Source organism: Spea bombifrons, chromosome 2 (assembly GCF_027358695.1).
Source record: "Spea bombifrons isolate aSpeBom1 chromosome 2, aSpeBom1.2.pri, whole genome shotgun sequence".
Lineage (NCBI taxonomy): Eukaryota > Metazoa > Chordata > Amphibia > Anura > Pelobatidae > Spea > Spea bombifrons.
In genome coordinates, this window is record NC_071088.1 from 1,715,673 (window position 1) to 1,734,027 (window position 18,355).

The 18,355-nt window shown below is 42.7% G+C and overlaps 1 protein-coding gene across 1 annotated transcript in view; it reads right to left on the reverse strand.

Moving 5' to 3' along the window:
* Positions 1 to 1,729: 1,729 nt before the first annotated feature.
* Positions 1,730 to 18,355, reverse strand: part of LOC128473015 (signal-regulatory protein gamma-like) — a 65,305-nt gene continuing 48,679 nt past the window's right edge. The window contains exons 5-9 of the mRNA XM_053455040.1: positions 11,512 to 11,781; positions 10,544 to 10,609; positions 4,019 to 4,288; positions 2,444 to 2,555; positions 1,730 to 1,861 (exon numbers count right to left, since the gene is read on the reverse strand). Of these exons, the coding sequence (XP_053311015.1) occupies positions 2,446 to 2,555; positions 4,019 to 4,288; positions 10,544 to 10,609; positions 11,512 to 11,781 (716 nt within the window). The 3' untranslated portion in view covers positions 1,730 to 1,861; positions 2,444 to 2,445. The remainder of the gene's footprint in view (positions 1,862 to 2,443; positions 2,556 to 4,018; positions 4,289 to 10,543; positions 10,610 to 11,511; positions 11,782 to 18,355) is intronic.

The window sequence follows — 18,355 nt, forward strand, 5'->3', positions numbered from 1 at the left end:
CTAAATTTTAATTAATACAATTTGTTTACCAACACTGTCAATTTAACAATCCACTATCCCCTTAACTAACCGTGTGAGAGCGATATCACCCCGCGCTCCCCATCCCCAGATCATTTAAAGTTACACACAACCGGCAGGTTAATGGATATGTAAGTCGCCTGCTTATGAATTGCTTCTGTATTTATTGTGAATGTTAAAGTGAATTGTTTCTTTATTAACCTCTTCAGTCCCCTATGGATGTACCGGTACGTCCAAAAAACGCATCCCAGGAATCCCCTATGGACGTACCGGTACGTCCTGCCCTTCTTGCAGCGGCAGGGACGCATCCCTCCCGCTGCACAGGAGATTAGGACTACCCCCCCGACAGCAGAAACCAGCTTTCTGCTGTCCGATCTGATGTAACAGCTGTTACATTTTTAAATGCCAATCAGGCGATCGGGGATTCCCTTCTGGGTTGCGTCACTGCAGGGGATATCCTGTCCTCCAATGAGGCACAGATGCTGCGATCTCTATGCAAGTCTGTGGGGACTTGCATAGAGATCACAGTGTGATTGGCGCAGGGGGGTTGCGGGGAGGAGAGTGAGAAACCATGTTTCTTACCCTCCTCCCATGCTGAAAATAGAAACAGAAAAAAAAACGGTTAGTCATTTAAAAAAAAAAATCATTAAAATAATATAAATAATAAAAAAAACAATAAAGTGAGCTAAGTGATGTCATTATGACATTGACATTAATAACATGTTCAGGAGGTCCCTAAGAGGACCTCTAACCATTTTTTAAAAAAAATACAAAAACAAAATAAAAGAATTAAAAAAAATATATAAAAAAGATATTTTAAAAAAAAGCCTTACATCCCATTGCCCTAGCACAACATCTACCCAGTATTACCCTCCTGCCCCCGTTCACAACCCCCAAACCCGTTAAGCCATAGGCATAAAAATTATACAAAATTGTACACCTTATAGTATGCTCTCTGGTGCTGGGAAAGTCTGGAAAATCTATATAAATTAGGTATTTCTGAAATCAGGACACCTGAACTGATAAACTTGGAGGGGATTTTCCATCACTTTACCTAATTTTGTGAGGATTCAGAGGGAAAATTTTTAAAAAATTAGGTGTTTTTTTTCGAATTTTCTCTAGTTTTTACTAAATTTCTCATTCAAAATTTTCAGCTAATCATCCAACTATGGTATCAAACGAATGCTCTATTTCTCCTTGAAAAAACAATATATAGTTTACATGATGGGTGCACTATTCACAGGAAAAGAGAATCATCGCTGAACCGACATACCGGGACTTGAGGTACCAAAAAACCCTGGGATTGAAGGGGTTAAATTTGCAAGTTGGACATTTGTGTGAGTAAAAGCAGCAAAATAAAATACATAATGAATTAACACAACCAATGCTGATGTGTAATATGTAAAAAAAAATCCATACTGTTTTTATATTTTCATATTTTGCTGGTTATTTTTTCCCTCCTGCAAGTTCTATGTTTTTTCCCCCAAGCTAAACACCCAGCTCTTTGAACATTTTACTTCTCTCACATTTATTTTTTGTTTGTTTAGAATTAAAAAAAGACAGTCCAATACATCTTTATTTGTGTCACATTGAAACCATTCCAGCATATTTTTTGCTATGTCCTCTATAATAAATTTACCAAAAAAGTATTTAATTTATGATGTGCAGCTGTCAAGCACCATGTGCTATTTGTGAAATACGAATATTTTACATCAAAAGATATGAAAAAGAGGTGTGAGACAAGGCAGGGAGAGGAAGCATTTAGGAAATGTTTATTGATAAGAGGGGCTGTTATGGAAGGTTTTCCGTGTGAAGCGCTCCCGACATTGGATATCGTGTCCTCCTGTTAATGCAGATAAAGGTGGTTGTTAGTAATACTAGTGGATACGCGATATAACCAAATGACACCGGGGTAACAGGTTAAGAGCAGTGATGGCACAATAAAGGGCATACGTCACCATCACAGCTTTCAGCAGATCTTTAGTTATTATAACCGCTGTAACTTGTGCTTTTCCTTTCACAATCAGGGTAATTGTTTTGGAGATACTGGGTCTCAGTGTCTCTGGAGGGTATGGAGGCAGCACATTGTCTAAAACTGGGCCAGACTGGGGAAGAAAAGTGTCCCTGACATTTTAAGGCCAGATCAAATCATGTTTGTGCGCCACCTGCTGGATACACAAGAGCCGTACAATACACTCTTACACTCGCACAGTGCATCCAGCTCGCTGCCGCACATTACAGAAAGGATCTGCCACAGGAGAGGGGCAGAAAGGTAAGAGATCCAGTGATGCCAGGCTGGGCGTAATCTGCAGGGTTACAAGGAAGATGAAAGCAGGATCTGTTGGGGAGGTTAAGTCAGCAACTGACCTGCAGAGAGGGGGCAGCAATTAATTCATTTTAAGACCATTCTATCAGAGGCACTTACCGTTACATGGCGCAGTGAATGTAGAGGTTGCAGATACACGGACTCAGTACGAGGATCAGAGTCAGCAAAATTCTCACTGGAAACAGCTGCTGATACAGAGACGACCCGTGGGCTACAGGAACAGCGGACGGGGTTATTATTCAGAATAAACAGAGCACAAGTGCATTAGGCGCAGCATGGGGGCCAATGGCTATTCCACATTACCTTCTAAATCAACCGCTTCCATGTTCCTGTCTCTTTTCAAGAAGATCTGCTTCTTCTATACTATTCTCTGAACCAGGCATCTTGGAACACTTCCACAAAAGGACTATCCCCATGGCTACGCTTTTTTGCAGAAGTTTTCCAAGAGACCAAAATAATAAATCAAGTGTTTCTGCATCTCTCTTTCTCCGCAAATCTGAATGCTTTACTCGAGCCCCTTCCCCAAAAGGGCAGAGCCATGAGGGAAGTGGGTGTACCTGGATGATCTACCCTTTTTTGGAAGTGCTCCAAGATGCCTTGTTCACGGAGAAGTGAGCGAAGGAAGGGATAGGCAGGAGAAAAGAGAAAACCAAGAGAAGAAGCGAAGCTGCAGGAAAGGAGTATACTGAAATGGTTGACAGAGAAGGTATGGAGACATTAAGAGAGTGTGGCAGAACGCCAGAGTGATATAAAAGTATAAAATAATGGAAGTTGTGCTGTACCACCATCAATGTCTGGCTCAGTATATACTGCTGGGAGTTGTGCTGTACCACCATCAATGTCTGGCTCAGTATATACTGCTGGGCGTTGTGGTGTACCATTGTGAATTTCTGGCTCACTATATAGTAATGAGAGTTGTGATTCACCACTGTCTGTGCCTAGCTCATTATAAAATTGATAGGAGTCGTGCTGTATAATTTATGTAATTGAAAAATGAGTGCAGTCCAGCACACATACATTTCCAATGATGTGGTCCACTGCAGAAAAAAGTTGAACCCCCCTGCATTAGGGGTTTACATCAGAGGTTTTGGTTTCACTTATTGTGTTTATTAGCATCAGCAGGGGGCTGTTTCAAAAGTCAGAACCGGCCAGAGGAGGCTACAATGCAGCGGGTCATGTAGTGGGAGGTTTTATGTCCTTGCGGTAAAAGCTGCAGCTGTGGGTAAGGTAAGGAGGTGAGGAAGAGAGGGAGACTGTATGTAAAAGTGTGTTACCATGAATGTGTAAGTGTGTGAGCACGAGTGTGAAACTGTGTTGGTCAGTGTGTGTGTTAACAAGAACTTTAATAACAAACAACAAGGAAGAATGTCAATAATATGGTCTGCAAAGCTTGCAGTCTAATATATCATTAATTGTTTGGTCAGCTGTACTCTATATCTGCAAGCAGATTACATAGCGCTGTTACAATAGGGCACAATGACAACATGTAACAGATCATTTAAAATGACATTAACACACGCTGACACATACTGGTACAGAAGGAGAGGAGGCTCTGCACCTGGGAGCAGCTCTGAGATTGAATAATCCTTGTTTTCCGGATTACAGACATTTCTATGAGCCTACCAAGTGGCTAATTCATGGGTTTCACTTTTATTAACTCTTCTCCGGACTCACCGGACACGTACAGGGTCTCATTGAGCGGAGCGGTCAGTGAGATGTGCTGCAGGCTGCAGGTCACCTCTCGCTCCCGCATTATATCTGCTATCCCCACCGTGGACCTCTTGGTGTAGGTGCCGTCCGCGTTCTCCACCAGAGTGTCCTGCGTCTGATTTTTCGTGTTGGAGAAACTCCAGGAAATGTTCAGCTCCGGGGGGTAAAACCTCTGAGCCTCACAGATCAGGAGCTGCTTCTCTTTATCCATCATCAGGGTTATTACCGGGAACGCTAGAAATAAATGAATTAAACACGAGAAGTCAAACCGTTATATCTAATCAGGAATCACTGACTGTACATAGACCGTAACCCATATCACCAGGCAAGTTTTATTTTTGAGGATTTATTTTATTATTGAACAACTACAGTTCTCTCAGTCAATCAAAAATGTTAACAAACCTTAATCCTGAATATTTTTTTATTTTTTTTTTGAACATAACATTTTTATTGAGATTAGTATGGTCAAAGAAACAACACAATGCCATATGACAAAGACACGTGTATAAACAGTCTAAGAGTCCACAGAACATCATGACCAACAGGCACCAAATACAGGCAGAGGCGGAGTGTCAGATATGTGAGAGCTGCCCCTAAGCTGCCAAAGAAATCTCAGAATTTTTAACAATTGTATAACATATGTCAACCCAAATAAAGCACAGTGGCAAAGAAGAAGAAGAAGAAAAGAAAGGATAGGGGGGGGGATATATCTAATAACAGTGCCCTCACGAGTCAGTAACCGCTTTCGTGTACCAGGGAGTACGCATGGTCCCAAGAATGAAACCTCCAGGCGCAGGGGTGAACGTGTGCCTATAATAATCATCCCAATTCTCCCAGGTAGACTGAAAGAGATGTAGGGAGTTAGAGGCCGTGTGTGCCATCTGTTCGTAAATACATGTGGTAGTGAGGGAGTAGAGAACCTCCTGGATCGTGGGAGGGGAGGAATTTTTCCATTTACGAGCGCAGATCTTAGCTGCCAATAATACATGCGCCAAAAGTTTCCTGCAAGGTGTATCTAACGAGGGTGGAAACATGTCTAATAAAGCCACCTCTACTTCCATATCAACGGGAATGTGCAGCAAGCGAGTAAGGAGATGAAAAACATGTTGCCAAAACGACCGAATGACAGGACATTCCCACCATATGTGTAACATAGTGCCTACTACACCACAATGTCTCCAACAAAGCGGTGACGTAGAAGAGTACACTTTAGCCAGTGTAGCCGGGACATAGTATCATCGAAACAAAACCTTACGATTAGTTTCAAAATGAGTGGCATTCCGGGAGACACCCTGAAAGTTGGCAAGGGCGTCATACCACACAGCAACATCATAGGAACGACCAATTTCCTTTTCCCATTGTAACATATACATAAGCTTGGTCTCAGACCTATGACCCAGCAGAGCCGCATAACAGAGGGAGATGGCTTTCGGAACAGCAGGCGCCCTCTGGCAAAGTGTAGGAATCGACGAGGAGGTAGAGGGAAAGGCAGAATGACCCAAATGCTTACGAAGAACATTGCAAAGTTGCAGATATTTAAAGAAGTCCTGACGAGGCAGCGAGTAAAGAGACTGTAAAGATTGAAAAGACTGCATCTGACCTCGGGAGAGAAGGTGGGAGATGGAGGTGATACCCCCACGAATCCACTCCTCCAAGGAAACGTGCGGCAGCAGAGGCTTCAGTGACGACAACGGTGCCGAACTATGGAGTCCAGGGGAAAAGCCCAGTTGAAGACGGTGAGCATCCCATATTCGTAGAGACAGCAAAGTTGTGTCCAATAAGTCCGACAACATAGGCCGAAGGACCCTGGGGAGCCAAAGGATGTCGCTGAGCGAAAACGGAGAAGCATACGAAGACTCTTGGTCCACCCACGCCACCTTGTCACAAGGCGAAAAGAGCAGAAGAGACTGAGCCAGGTTTGCAGCCAAGTGATATTTATTGATGTCAGGGACCCCCAGACCTCCAAGTAGCTTAGAGCGTTGGACAACCCCCAGTTGAAGCCTGGGTCGCTTGTTGAGCCAGATGAACTTGGACAGTCTCGATTGCATATGTCGAAAAAAGGCCACCGGTAGCATAATGGGGATCGTGCGGAACAGATATAGTAACTTTGGAAGCGAGTTCATTTTAAAGGAGACAATGCGACCCAGCCACGAAATTTCCATCTTAGACCACCTGTTAAAATCTTCGCTGATCGAATTCCACAATGGTAGAAAGTTGGCACGAAACAGACTGGCCGGAGTCTTGGTAAGTCGAATCCCCAGGTATGTGATATAGTCAGATCTCCAGGAATAGTTGAAGGACAAAGACAAGTTCGCAATCATAGACTCCTGATAGCCGATGCTGAGGGCTTGTGTCTTAGACCAGTTCACCTTGTAATAGGAGAGACGTCCAAAGAGTTCCAGGAGACGGGACAGATTTGGCAACGTAATCAGAGGCTCCGTAAGGGTCAAAAGGACATCATCCGCGTATAAGCAGAGTTTCATTTCAACAGAGCGCATAGTGAATCCATGGATGTTGGGATCAGCACGAATCGCAATAGCCAACGGTTCCACGGCCAGAGCGAAAAGGAGAGGGGAGAGTGGGCACCCTTGCCTGGTGCCATTGGAAATGAGGAACGGTTTGGAGAGGAACCCGGAGGTGTAGACACGAGCCGTAGGTTGGTGGTAAAGTATGGCAACAGCCGCAACAAAAGCTTCCGGGAAACCAAAAGCTCGTAACACCGACAACAGGTAGCCCCAGTGCAAACGATCGAACGCCTTTTCAGCGTCGAGAGAGAGTAGGAGGCACGGAGAAGTTGTTTTCTGGGAGACCGAGGTAATGTTAATCAGTCTCCTGGTATTATCAGATGGTTGTCGTCCTAGAATGAAGCCGACCTGGTCATTTTTGATCAGAGCCGGGAGCAGGGCATTCAGGCGATTAGCCAATAGTTTGGAGTATAGCTTAGTGTACGTATTAAGCAAGGAGATGGGCCTATAATTAGCACACTCTGCGGCGGATTTCCCAGGTTTAGGGATGTTGACCACATATGCCTCGGACATTTCTTCAGGTAATGGACCCGCCGTCATAAAAGTGGAGAAGAGAGCACAAAGCCGCGGGGCCAGTATGTGCGGAAACCTCCGGTAATACACGTTGGATAAGCCATCCGGACCTGGAGAATCCTGAATATTTAAGAAAGTAAAAGTGAGGTTATGATGGAGCCTTGTCCTGCATAAAAACCATGGTCCTGTACCACTGCTTAAAGAAAGTGTCTTCTAAAAACTGGCAGTTGGTTTGGAAGTTGATTTTGAGTCCATCTTGAACCCGAAAAGGCCCAACAAGCCCATCTTTGATAATACCAGCACCCCTGGTGTCTGAATGGAAGTGGAGCTCTGTGCCCGTTACTGATCCAGCCACGGGCCTATCCATCAGGTCACTCTCATCTTATCAGTCCATAAGACCTTTGAAAAATTTGTCTTCAGATATTTCTTGGCCCAGTTTGACGTTTCAACTTATGTGTGTTGTTCAGTGGTAAGCTAAATCTCTTTTTTTCTGCATGTTTTGCTGGAGAAAATGAAGCTTCCTAATAATTATGCACACCTTGACTGACATAGGGTGTTCACACCCTCCCTCATTACACAAAATAGAATTACTTTAAGGAATTTTCTTAGGATGGCAGGGACTTCTATTTACAAAAAAAATTGGAACCTCCCCCATATTCCAAGTTAGAAACACTTATTCAGAGCAGAAATACAAACAAAACAATATATGTGGAGGGGGGGGAAATGTGTGCCACCTCAAAGGAGAATTAGCAAGAAATCGATGGGAACATCCCTTGTTGAAGAAACCTGCGGCTAAACTTAGCATCTTTAACAGCCGTGAGGGTGAACCGGTAATGCTTAGTGAAGGTGTGGAAGTTACTCACAAGTGGCAGCTTTAAGGTTGAGTAGTCAGAGAGAAATTTCTTCAAGGGGTTCAAAGTGGGAAGTTGTCATCTGCTCTAATACCAGATTAAGGACCCACGGGGGAATCATAGGATGATGACATGGCTGTAGTCTGCAGATTCCCTTACAAAACCTCTTCATCCAGGGATGTTCAGCCAGACGAAAATCTAGGAAGTTGCTGAGTGCAGCTATTTGTACTTCCAAGGTTGTTGGTTGGAGGCCACCATCAAACTCAAGTTGCATGAAATTGAGAATGGAGTGAATGTCAGAAGGTGAGGGCATGTGGACCAAGAGAGTAAGGTCCTCCAAATCCTGTGATATTTAGCGGAAGTAGAAACCTTTCTGATGGAAATCAGGGTTTCTATGACTGCCAAGGACAGGCCCTTGGATTGCAGGATCTCCCCTTCAGAATCCATGCCATAAGTTTTAGATGAACCAGGTTAGGATGACAGATGGGTCCTTGAAATCTCGTGCCTGAGACAGGGCCTCCAGTCCTCTTGGATGTCCCCTGGGAGAAATCTTTGTCCTTTCAGAAGGTTGTCTTCTTTCATCTACCAAGTGAAGGACGAGATTAGTAGAGGGCTAACGCGGACTTCCTTTTTTAGAGTCACCTTTGAACCATTCCAGTGATCCACGATTAAAGCTTGTAGGGGTGTTATATGTGTCAATGAAACTGCAGCCTGGGCCAAGGTCATTAGGCCCAGGAGGGACATCAAGTTCCTGATCGTAGACTTTCTCTGCAGAGTAAGAATCCTGATGCGATGGTGGATTTTGAAATACTTCTCCATAGGAAGGAAAGTCATTTGCGTCTTGGAAGTAAGCATCTTGGAGGTCTATCGAAGCCATGAAATCTCTTTGTGAGAGAATCTCTGTGGTTGACCTCAAGGTTTCTATTCGGAACGTGTAATAAGTGATGTACCCGTTGACCAAATGTAGATTTATATCATATTTGCTGGATTATAAGACGAGGCTTTTTCAGAGCAAATGCTCCGAAAAATATCCCTCGTCTTAAATTCAAGCCAGTCTTCTAATCAGACCTCAAATAGAGGTCTGACTATAAGACTAAGGTCCAGATCCCCCGCAGAGCTGTAGGGGACCCGGATCCTCCTCTCTGGCAGCCGGTGGAGGTCTGTGCGATGCGTGCAGACGGCATCTGCTGCTGACGGCTCTTCCTCTGGGACTTCTATGACGGAGCGCTGGCATCACATGACCTTCCGGTGCTCATTTATAGAAGCCCCGGTGGAAATACAATTGAAATTTTAATTAAGCTTATTGATGATGTCATTTTAATTTACCTTATGTCATATAAATGAAGGTGAATTAAGATTCCGTTTGTTTTATAAAAAACCCAAACATAATGCAATATAAAACTCTGACTCATTAACTAAATATACTCGTTAAATTACCCGTTACAGGAAGACGTGTCCCACTTCCTGTGCAGATCGAAGTTTCTGTCTGCACCCCACACTTTCCTATAAACAGAATAAATATCTTACCTTTCACCAGGAGTCGGGTTCCGTTCCCTGTACCGATCTCATGTAAGTGATTTTGCATCGTCCGTATTTCACACTCATACAGCCCGCTGTCCCTGGCTGTGACCGAGGAGATGCGGAGAGAGCTGGACAGGGAGCGGGGGCCGGAGGTGATGGTCACTCTGGAGCTGGGATGGATTCCAGTGGAATTCACTTTCCAGTAAAAATATACTGAATCCCAGTCTCTCTGCGGCCCTCCTAAGGTACAGGACATCAGGGCCGTCTGACCCTCCTGCAGGTCAAGAGATGGAGGGTCCTGCAGGACCCTGAGTGCGGCTGCACCTAAAGAGGGTAACAATAGTGAATAACTGAACGCAGCGACACCGGAATCCCCCACTAACTGCCCACATTCAGGTCAAAGTGGCATATAGGGGGTTAAAAGGCATATCTGGAAGTCATAGTGGCATATAGAGCTATGCTCCCCATGTAGAGGGCTGCCGCGTAACACTTGCTTACCCGCCTGGGTAACAGGTGAACGAGCTTACACAGACAGTACCCCGCCGGGATCCCAGAAAATAAAATACGGAGCTTAGTCCCACGCTTCCTTCCTGAGAAAGGCAGAGGTCCCTGCCATTCCTGAGGGACAGATACTTCTCCTCGGTGCCCCATGGAATGGCAAGGGAAATACACACCACCTGATATGCTTAAACCCAATAAGCATTCAAGTTTATACAGCTTGGAGTTGAAAAATATGCATAAACATGATGATATCGTAACCCTTTAAAGGATAATGCGCATTCACATTACATGTGTACCGTCCCCCCTTGTGATTTTTAGCATCAAAAAACATGTCTAAAATCTAAATTTTTTTTTTTATTATTTAGATGTTCTTAACGCCGCCTCCTATTGCTGCGTCATTACATTGCCGTTAAGGTGAATTAACATTGTTTCAAAAAAGATTTTTGCACCAGAAAAACACAATGTAATATAAAACACTGACTCATAAAACAGAGTTTGAGCTACTTTAAAAATACATATTTCAAAAAAAGGGACAAAAAAAATGGGCAATAATAAAAATGTTGTGATTGACTCGTTACCCGTGACAGGAAGACGTGTCCCTCTCTCTGTGTAGATCGGGGTTTCTGTCTGCACCCAAAACTTTCCTATAAACAGAATAAAATGATGGTCACGCTGGAGCTGGGCCGGATTGCAGTAGCATCTCGGGGGGGGGGGGCAATTGCCAGCAGGGCTGTTCCAAAAGTCCTCACAAGGGGTGGTTTGACCTACCCTTTGTGAACAATTTTGAACCGGCCAGACGAGGCTACAAGGCAGTGGGTCATGTAGTGAGTGGTTGTGGGTAAGGTAAGGAGGTGATGAAGTGAGACTGTATGTAAAAGTGTGTTAGCATGAATGTGTGTGTGAGCACGAGTGTATGTGTGTGTTGGTGGAAGTTTATGTAAATGTGTGTGTATAGGTTTTAGCGAGTATATATAGGTGGGCTAGTTCTTATTTGAGTTACTGGAGTGGTGAAGAAGCTGATGGGGCGATTAGGTGTTACCTTCCCCTCAGGCCGGAAAGTACCAGCCGTCCCTGATCGTTATACAGGGATTTTACAATAAAATGTGCACCAAGACCCCAAAAACGTGTGTACCGCTAGCCTTATAGAGCATTACAATTCAAATAAATGGAATTCAAACCCACTGAAGTCTGGGCTTTAACAAGAACTTTCAAAAGAAACAACTAGGAAGACACCAGAATGTCAATAATATGGTCTGCAAAGCTTGCAGTCTAATATATCATTAATTGTTTGGTCAGCTGTACTCTATATCCGCAAGCAGATTACATAGCGCTGTTACAATAGGGCACAATGACAACATGTAACAGATCATTTAAAATGACATTAACACACGCTGACACATACTGGTACAGAAGGAGAGGAGGCTCTGCACCTGGGAGCAGCTCTGTCATCCAGCCAACAAGGATTATTAAATCTCAGACATTTCTATGATCCCACCAAGTCTCTAATTCACGGGTTTCACTTTTATTAACTCTTCCCCGGACTCACCGGACACATACAGGGTGTCATTGAGCGGAGCGGTCAGTGAGATGTGCTGCAGGCTGCAGGTCACCTCTCGCTCCCGCATTATATCTGCTATCCCCACCGTGGAGCTCTTGGTGTAGGTGCCGTCCGCGTTCTCCACCAGAGTGTCCTGCGTCTGATTTTCCATGTTGGAGAAACTCCAGGAAATGTTCAGCTCCGGGGGGTAAAACCTCTGAGCCTCACAGATCAGGAGCTGCTTCTCTTTATCCATCATCAGGGTTATTACCGGGAACGCTAGAAATAAATGAATTAAACACGAGAAGTCAAACCGTTATATCTAATCACCGACTATACAGAGACCGCAACCCATATCACCAGCTAACAACGGGGTTAACCGGTATTTACACATGGAAAGAGGCAGGCGTCATATTATAATTAAACCCTTTAAAGGATCATGCGTGTTTATATTACATGTGTACCGCCCCCTCTTGTGATTTTTAGCATTACAAAACATTTGTCTAAAACCTATGAAATGTTTTGATTTGTTGGATGTTCTTAACGCCGCCACCTATTGCTGAGTCATTTCATTGCTGTGCGTTCCCTCTACGCTTGTTCTTTCATTATAAACACACGTTTAAAATACAATTGAAATTTTAATTAAGCTTATTGATGATGTCATTTTAATTTACCTTATGTCATAAAAATGAAGGTGAATTAAGATTCCGTTTGTTTTATAAAAAACCCAAACATAATGTAATATAAAACTCTGACTCATTAACTAAATATACTCGTTAAATTACCCGTTACAGGAAGACGTGTCCCACTTCCTGTGCAGATCGAAGTTTCTGTCTGCACCCCACACTTTCCTATAAACAGAATAAATATCTTACCTTTCACCAGGAGACGGGTTCCGTTCCCTGTACCGATCTCATGTAAGTGATTTTGCATCGTCCGTATCTCACACTCATACAACCCGCTGTCCCTGGCTGTGACCGAGGTGATGCGGAGAGAGCTGGACAGGGAGCGGGGGCCGGAGGTGATGGTCACTCTGGAGCTGGGATGGATTGCGGTGGAATTCACTCTCCAGTAAAAATATACTGAATCCCAGTCTCTCTGCGGCCCTCCTAAGGAACAGAACATCAGGGCCGTCTGACCCTCCCGCCGGACAAGAGATGGAGGCTCCTGCAGGACGCTGAGTGCGGCTGCACCTAAAGAGGGTAACAATAGTGAATAACTGACCGCAGCGACACCGGAATCCCCCCCACTAACTGCCCACATTCAGGTCACCCCCAGACCAGTCAACGTCCCCTCATCCCAGTAACTCCAGATACTCATCACTGCGGAGAGCAGACCTGGAAACTTATACGCTTTCTGGCCTAAAAATGATTCAAATATTATCCTTTGAATAGCCCATCACACACATTTCAGTGCGGTAACCTGCTAATGGTGGCAGCTAAATTGTTCTCATAATGGAAACTGTGATTTGTCAAAAGGTAAAGATATTCTGAATGAAGTCATCTGTATGCAAGCAGGGATTCCAGCTGTGATATAGCAGTGAGAGAAGTGTCAATAACGATGGACACATATCATTAAGTCAGAGCAGATATGAGGGTTGAAGCCTCTCGATACAAACACCTGTGGTAGGTTTGTGGGATGTAATTATTGTATGTTTGGTGTTGGATGGTATTGACCCTGTATTTATTCAGTCTGTGTGACTCTATCACCTGTTCTAGCTTCCTATTCGTTATAGATTGTAGAGACATTCCAATTCTAGAGCGGCAATCAGTAGTGGAGGGGGGGCTTATAGTTACATAGTTATATAGGCTGAAAAAAGTCCTGCGTCCATCAAGTTCAGCCTTTCCTATATCTGTTAATTTGTTGCTGTTGATCCAAAAGAAGGCAAAAAAGCCCCGGCTTCGCTCTTTCCAATTTTGCACTAACCAGGGAAAAAAATTCCTTCTTGACCCCAAAATGGCCGTCAGATTCCTCCTTGGATCAATAAGCTGTTTCCCCATAATTAAAGATCATATCCCCGAATATTATGTTTTTCCAGGTATCCATCCAGTTGCAGTTTAAACGTCTGTACAGACTCTGATAAAACTACCTCTGCAGGCAGAGAATTCCACATCCTTACTGCCCTTACTGTAAAAAACCCTTTCCTCTGCCTTAGACTAAATCTCCTTTCTTCCATTCTAAAAGCCTGACCACGCGTCCTATGCACAGTCCTGTTTATGAACAGATTTCCACACAATGGTATATATTTATATAATGTATATCGGCCCCGCATATATTTATATAATGTATATTGGCCCCGCATATATTTATATAATGTATATCGGCCCCGAATATATTTATATAATGTATATCGGCCCCGAATATATTTATATAATGTATATCGGCCCCGCATATATTTATATAATGTATATCGGCCCCGAATATATTTATATAATGTATATCGGCCCCCCGAATATATTTATATAATGTATATCGGCCCCGAATATATTTATATAATGTATATCGGCCCCGCGTATATTTATATAATGTATATCGGCCCCGCGTATATTTATATAATGTATATCGGCCCCGCGTATATTTATATAATGTATATCGGCCCCGCGTATATTTATATAATGTATATCGGCCCCGCGTATATTTATATAATGTATATCGGCCCCGAATATATTTATATAATTTATATTGGCCCCGAATATTTTTATATAATATATATCGGCCCCGAATATATTTATATAATGTATATCGGCCCCGCATATATTTATATAATGTATATCGGCCCCGCGTATATTTATATAATGTATATCGGCCCCGAATATATTTATATAATGTATATCGGCCCCCCGAATATATTTATATAATGTATATCGGCCCCGAATATATTTATATAATGTATATCGGCCCCGCGTATATTTATATAATGTATATCGGCCCCGCGTATATTTATATAATGTATATCGGCCCCGCGTATATTTATATAATGTATATCGGCCCCGCGTATATTTATATAATGTATATCGGCCCCGCGTATATTTATATAATGTATATCGGCCCCGAATATATTTATATAATTTATATTGGCCCCGAATATTTTTATATAATATATATCGGCCCCGAATATATTTATATAATGTATATCGGCCCCGCATATATTTATATAATGTATATCGGCCCCGCGTATATTTATATAATGTATATCGGCCCCGAATATATTTATATAATGTATATCGGCCCCCCGAATATATTTATATAATGTATATCGGCCCCGAATATATTTATATAATGTATATCGGCCCCGCGTATATTTATATAATGTATATCGGCCCCGCGTATATTTATATAATGTATATCGGCCCCGCGTATATTTATATAATGTATATCGGCCTCGCGTATATTTATATAATGTATATCGGCCCCGAATATATTTATATAATGTATATCGGCCCCGCATATATTTATATAATGTATATCCGCCCCGCATATATTTATATAATGTATATCCGCCCCGCATATATTTATATAATGTATATCCGCCCCGCATATATTTATATAATGTATATTGGCCCCGCGTATATTTATATAATTTATATTGGCCCCGAATATTTTTATATAATATATATCGGCCCCGCATATATTTATATAATGTATATCGGCCCCGCGTATATTTATATAATGTTATGATATCCCCTCTGAGGCGCCGTTTTTCTAAACTAAACAGATTTAAATTAGTTAACCTTTCTTCATAACTATAGTGCTCCATTCCTTTTATTAATTTTGTGGCCACCTCTGCACCCTTTCTAGTGCTATGATATCCTTCTTTAGAACAGGTGCCCAAAATTGCACAGCATACTCAAGGTGCGGCCTTACCATTGATTTATACAGAGGCAAAATGATATCTTTATCCCGCGACTTGATGCCCCTTTTTATACACGACGATACCTTACTGGCCTTAGCAACCGCAGACTGACATCGCACATTGTTGCCTAGTTTGTTGTCTATAACAATTCCCAAATCCTTCTCATTTGTCGTTACCCCTAATTCACTACCGTTTAGGGTGTAGGTTGCTTGTGCGTTCCGTACCCCAAAGTGCATAACTTTACATTTATCTACATTGAATTTCATCCGCCATTTGAGTGCCCGGCCCCCCAGTCTATCTAGATCCCTCTGCAGCACAGTAATATCCGCTCGCCCTGTATAACTTTACCTAGTTTTGTGTCATCTGCAAACACAGAAACATGACTTTCAACGCCTCCTGCCAGGTCATTTATAAATATGTTGAATAAAAAATTGTCCATGGCACCTCAGCAGGTGAACCCTACATACCTGTGAAGAGGGTGATGCACAGCAGTGAGATAATCATCCTCGCATCAGTGTGAATGCGGCTGTTTTTCCGTGTACGGTTGACTTGATGTCGAGATCTGATCTCCTGAGGAAGCCACAGAGTGCGTTGTGGCTCCTTGATCTCTATTACTTAGAATCTGGCAAAGTCAAGAAATAGAAACACAGAGCTTTCTGACCACAAGCGCATGCACTGGTTTTAAAGACGCTGGCTTTCTGTCCTCTATATCTCCAAGCTGTGACATCACTCGGTGTTTCTATATCTTCTAACCACTTAAGGCTCAAAGGCTTCATCTTTAAACCTGACAAATCCTACAAAGAAAGCGAACATGGAAGCTTATCCAGAATGCTGCCAGGTACTCCGTACACCGCTTTACTTAAAGGGGCTCTGCAGCTTCCTCAGGACCCTTCACAATTATCAATGAAATTAGAAAAAGAATCAAATGATAGATGTTTTTTGTCGTTTTTTGTGTAAGTTATAGGGTAATAAGTACAAGTAGCATTTTGCTATTTCGAAACAATTTTTTACAAATCTGGTCATTCTGCCTGTTGTGCGGGGAAACTCTCTTTTCCAGCCCAGGTTCCTGCTTCCCATGGGCGGGTAAAAAGTTTCCTCACACAGGAACGTCAGTGCGACCCTAGTGATACTCGGCTGGCTCCGGACTACTGAGAACTGTAATAGAGATAAGGGGGTGCGGGAGAGTAAATTGGTGAATGAATGAGTGAGTGTTTAGGGGCAGAGGTGGCACAGGCAGGCTGTTTCCGGGGATGAAGCCTACCACATCAATGTCTGCCTCAGTGTATAGTGATTGGAGTTATGCTGTACCATATCTGTTCAGTAATGGTATTTATTTAAACTAATTTTATTTATTTATAATTTAATTATTTTTTCAGATTTCTAGTTTTTTTTTCAAGTTGACATACAATTTACAAATTTGTGAAATAAATATTCTTGCCAACGTTAATATTTTGTAGGGAGGGGGGTGCCGCTGGTGCCAAATATTCTAGGTATGCCCCTGCTTCAATTTGTATTTTGGACAAATGTCATACTCGAAAGCAGGTAGGTGATAATGACAGTTTAACAATTTTTTTAGCATAAATATTAAGGTTTATTACAAAGTATTGTCGCTTGGTACAATATATTAATTTATCTCTTTACATATTGCCAGCGCGGTACAATGGGTAACCGGACATAACGCGTAGTGCATCCTTTACAATCTGGACAAGTCAGATGAAAATGTGACATGGGGATACTAATTGTCCCCCCTCCTGGGTGATGCAATCATAATACTTATTCTAAGGGTTCCTGCAGTGCAGCGAGATGACCCCACTGTTTAAATAAAGTGAGTTCATCAAAACAACATTTAAGAACATTCTATACGTGCTACAAATCTCCACCATGGTGTGAAAAATTATCCGTGTGGTGTTATGCGGCAAATGTGGAAGGGGTGCAGGGCGGGCCAAATCCTGGACGCAGGAGTGGGAAGAGGTAATGTCGGTAGGTTGTGAGAGGGCGGTTAGAGGGATATTTGGATAGGAGGGTAGAAATATAGGGAGTGCAGAGTTGTTAAGAGTTCTGTAGGTTTGGAGTCTGAATTTAATTCTAAAGGGTATGGGGAGCCGATGGAGTGATTGGCTCAGAGGAGTGGTAGATGAGGAGCGGCGACAAAGGAAGGGATTCTTTACAGTGAGGGCAGTAAAGGTATGGAATTCACTGCCAAGGGAGGTGGTTATCAGATACATTAGATGCCTTCAAAAGGGGTTTGGATATTTTTTTTAGAAAGGCATGACATACAGGGCTATAAATAGAATAAATATTTTAGAGTTTTTTGAGAAATACGATTGGCTTTTGGAGTCAAGAAGGAATTTCTCACCCTGATGGCAGAATTCCAAGTAGCTTAATTAGGGTTTTTGCCTTCTTTGGATCAAGAGGAAGGTTAGCTAGAAGGGTAGAAAAATGAATGTGTACCAACCCCCCAAAAATATTACAAGAACCGACATACTGATACTTTATATCCCTGCAATTGTTGCTAGCTCTGATCATTTCGGACTGGTGATTTCTTTCAGTTCTTTCCTCTAGCACCAATAAAAGATGAATAAATAGCAAATGAATACAAATTACAGGAACACAAGTATTACAGAAGCGGTTCTTAATCCTGGGTTTGTATAAATTATAGGGTATGCTCCACCAGGGGTTCTGAACGCTGTGTGTAATTTCTTTAATGTTGGCTACATTTTCTTTCAGCAGTTCTTGTAATTGCACAACCCTTCTATTATTTCTTTTAAATAATTTATCCAAATCTACATTAAGTGGTGGGATTGTCCTAAATAGTGAGAGGATCATCATGAATGTTACCTCCTTAGCCGCTTTCATGGAGCCATAGGTGAGATGTACATACCATCCTGTAGGAGGTACAGTTTGTTGCCAGAGAATTTTCGATGCACCCAGAGCACAGATCGTAGGGCGCTGTCCATGCGCCACCCTTTTCCATCCATTTATGGTTCTGTGAAGGTGATC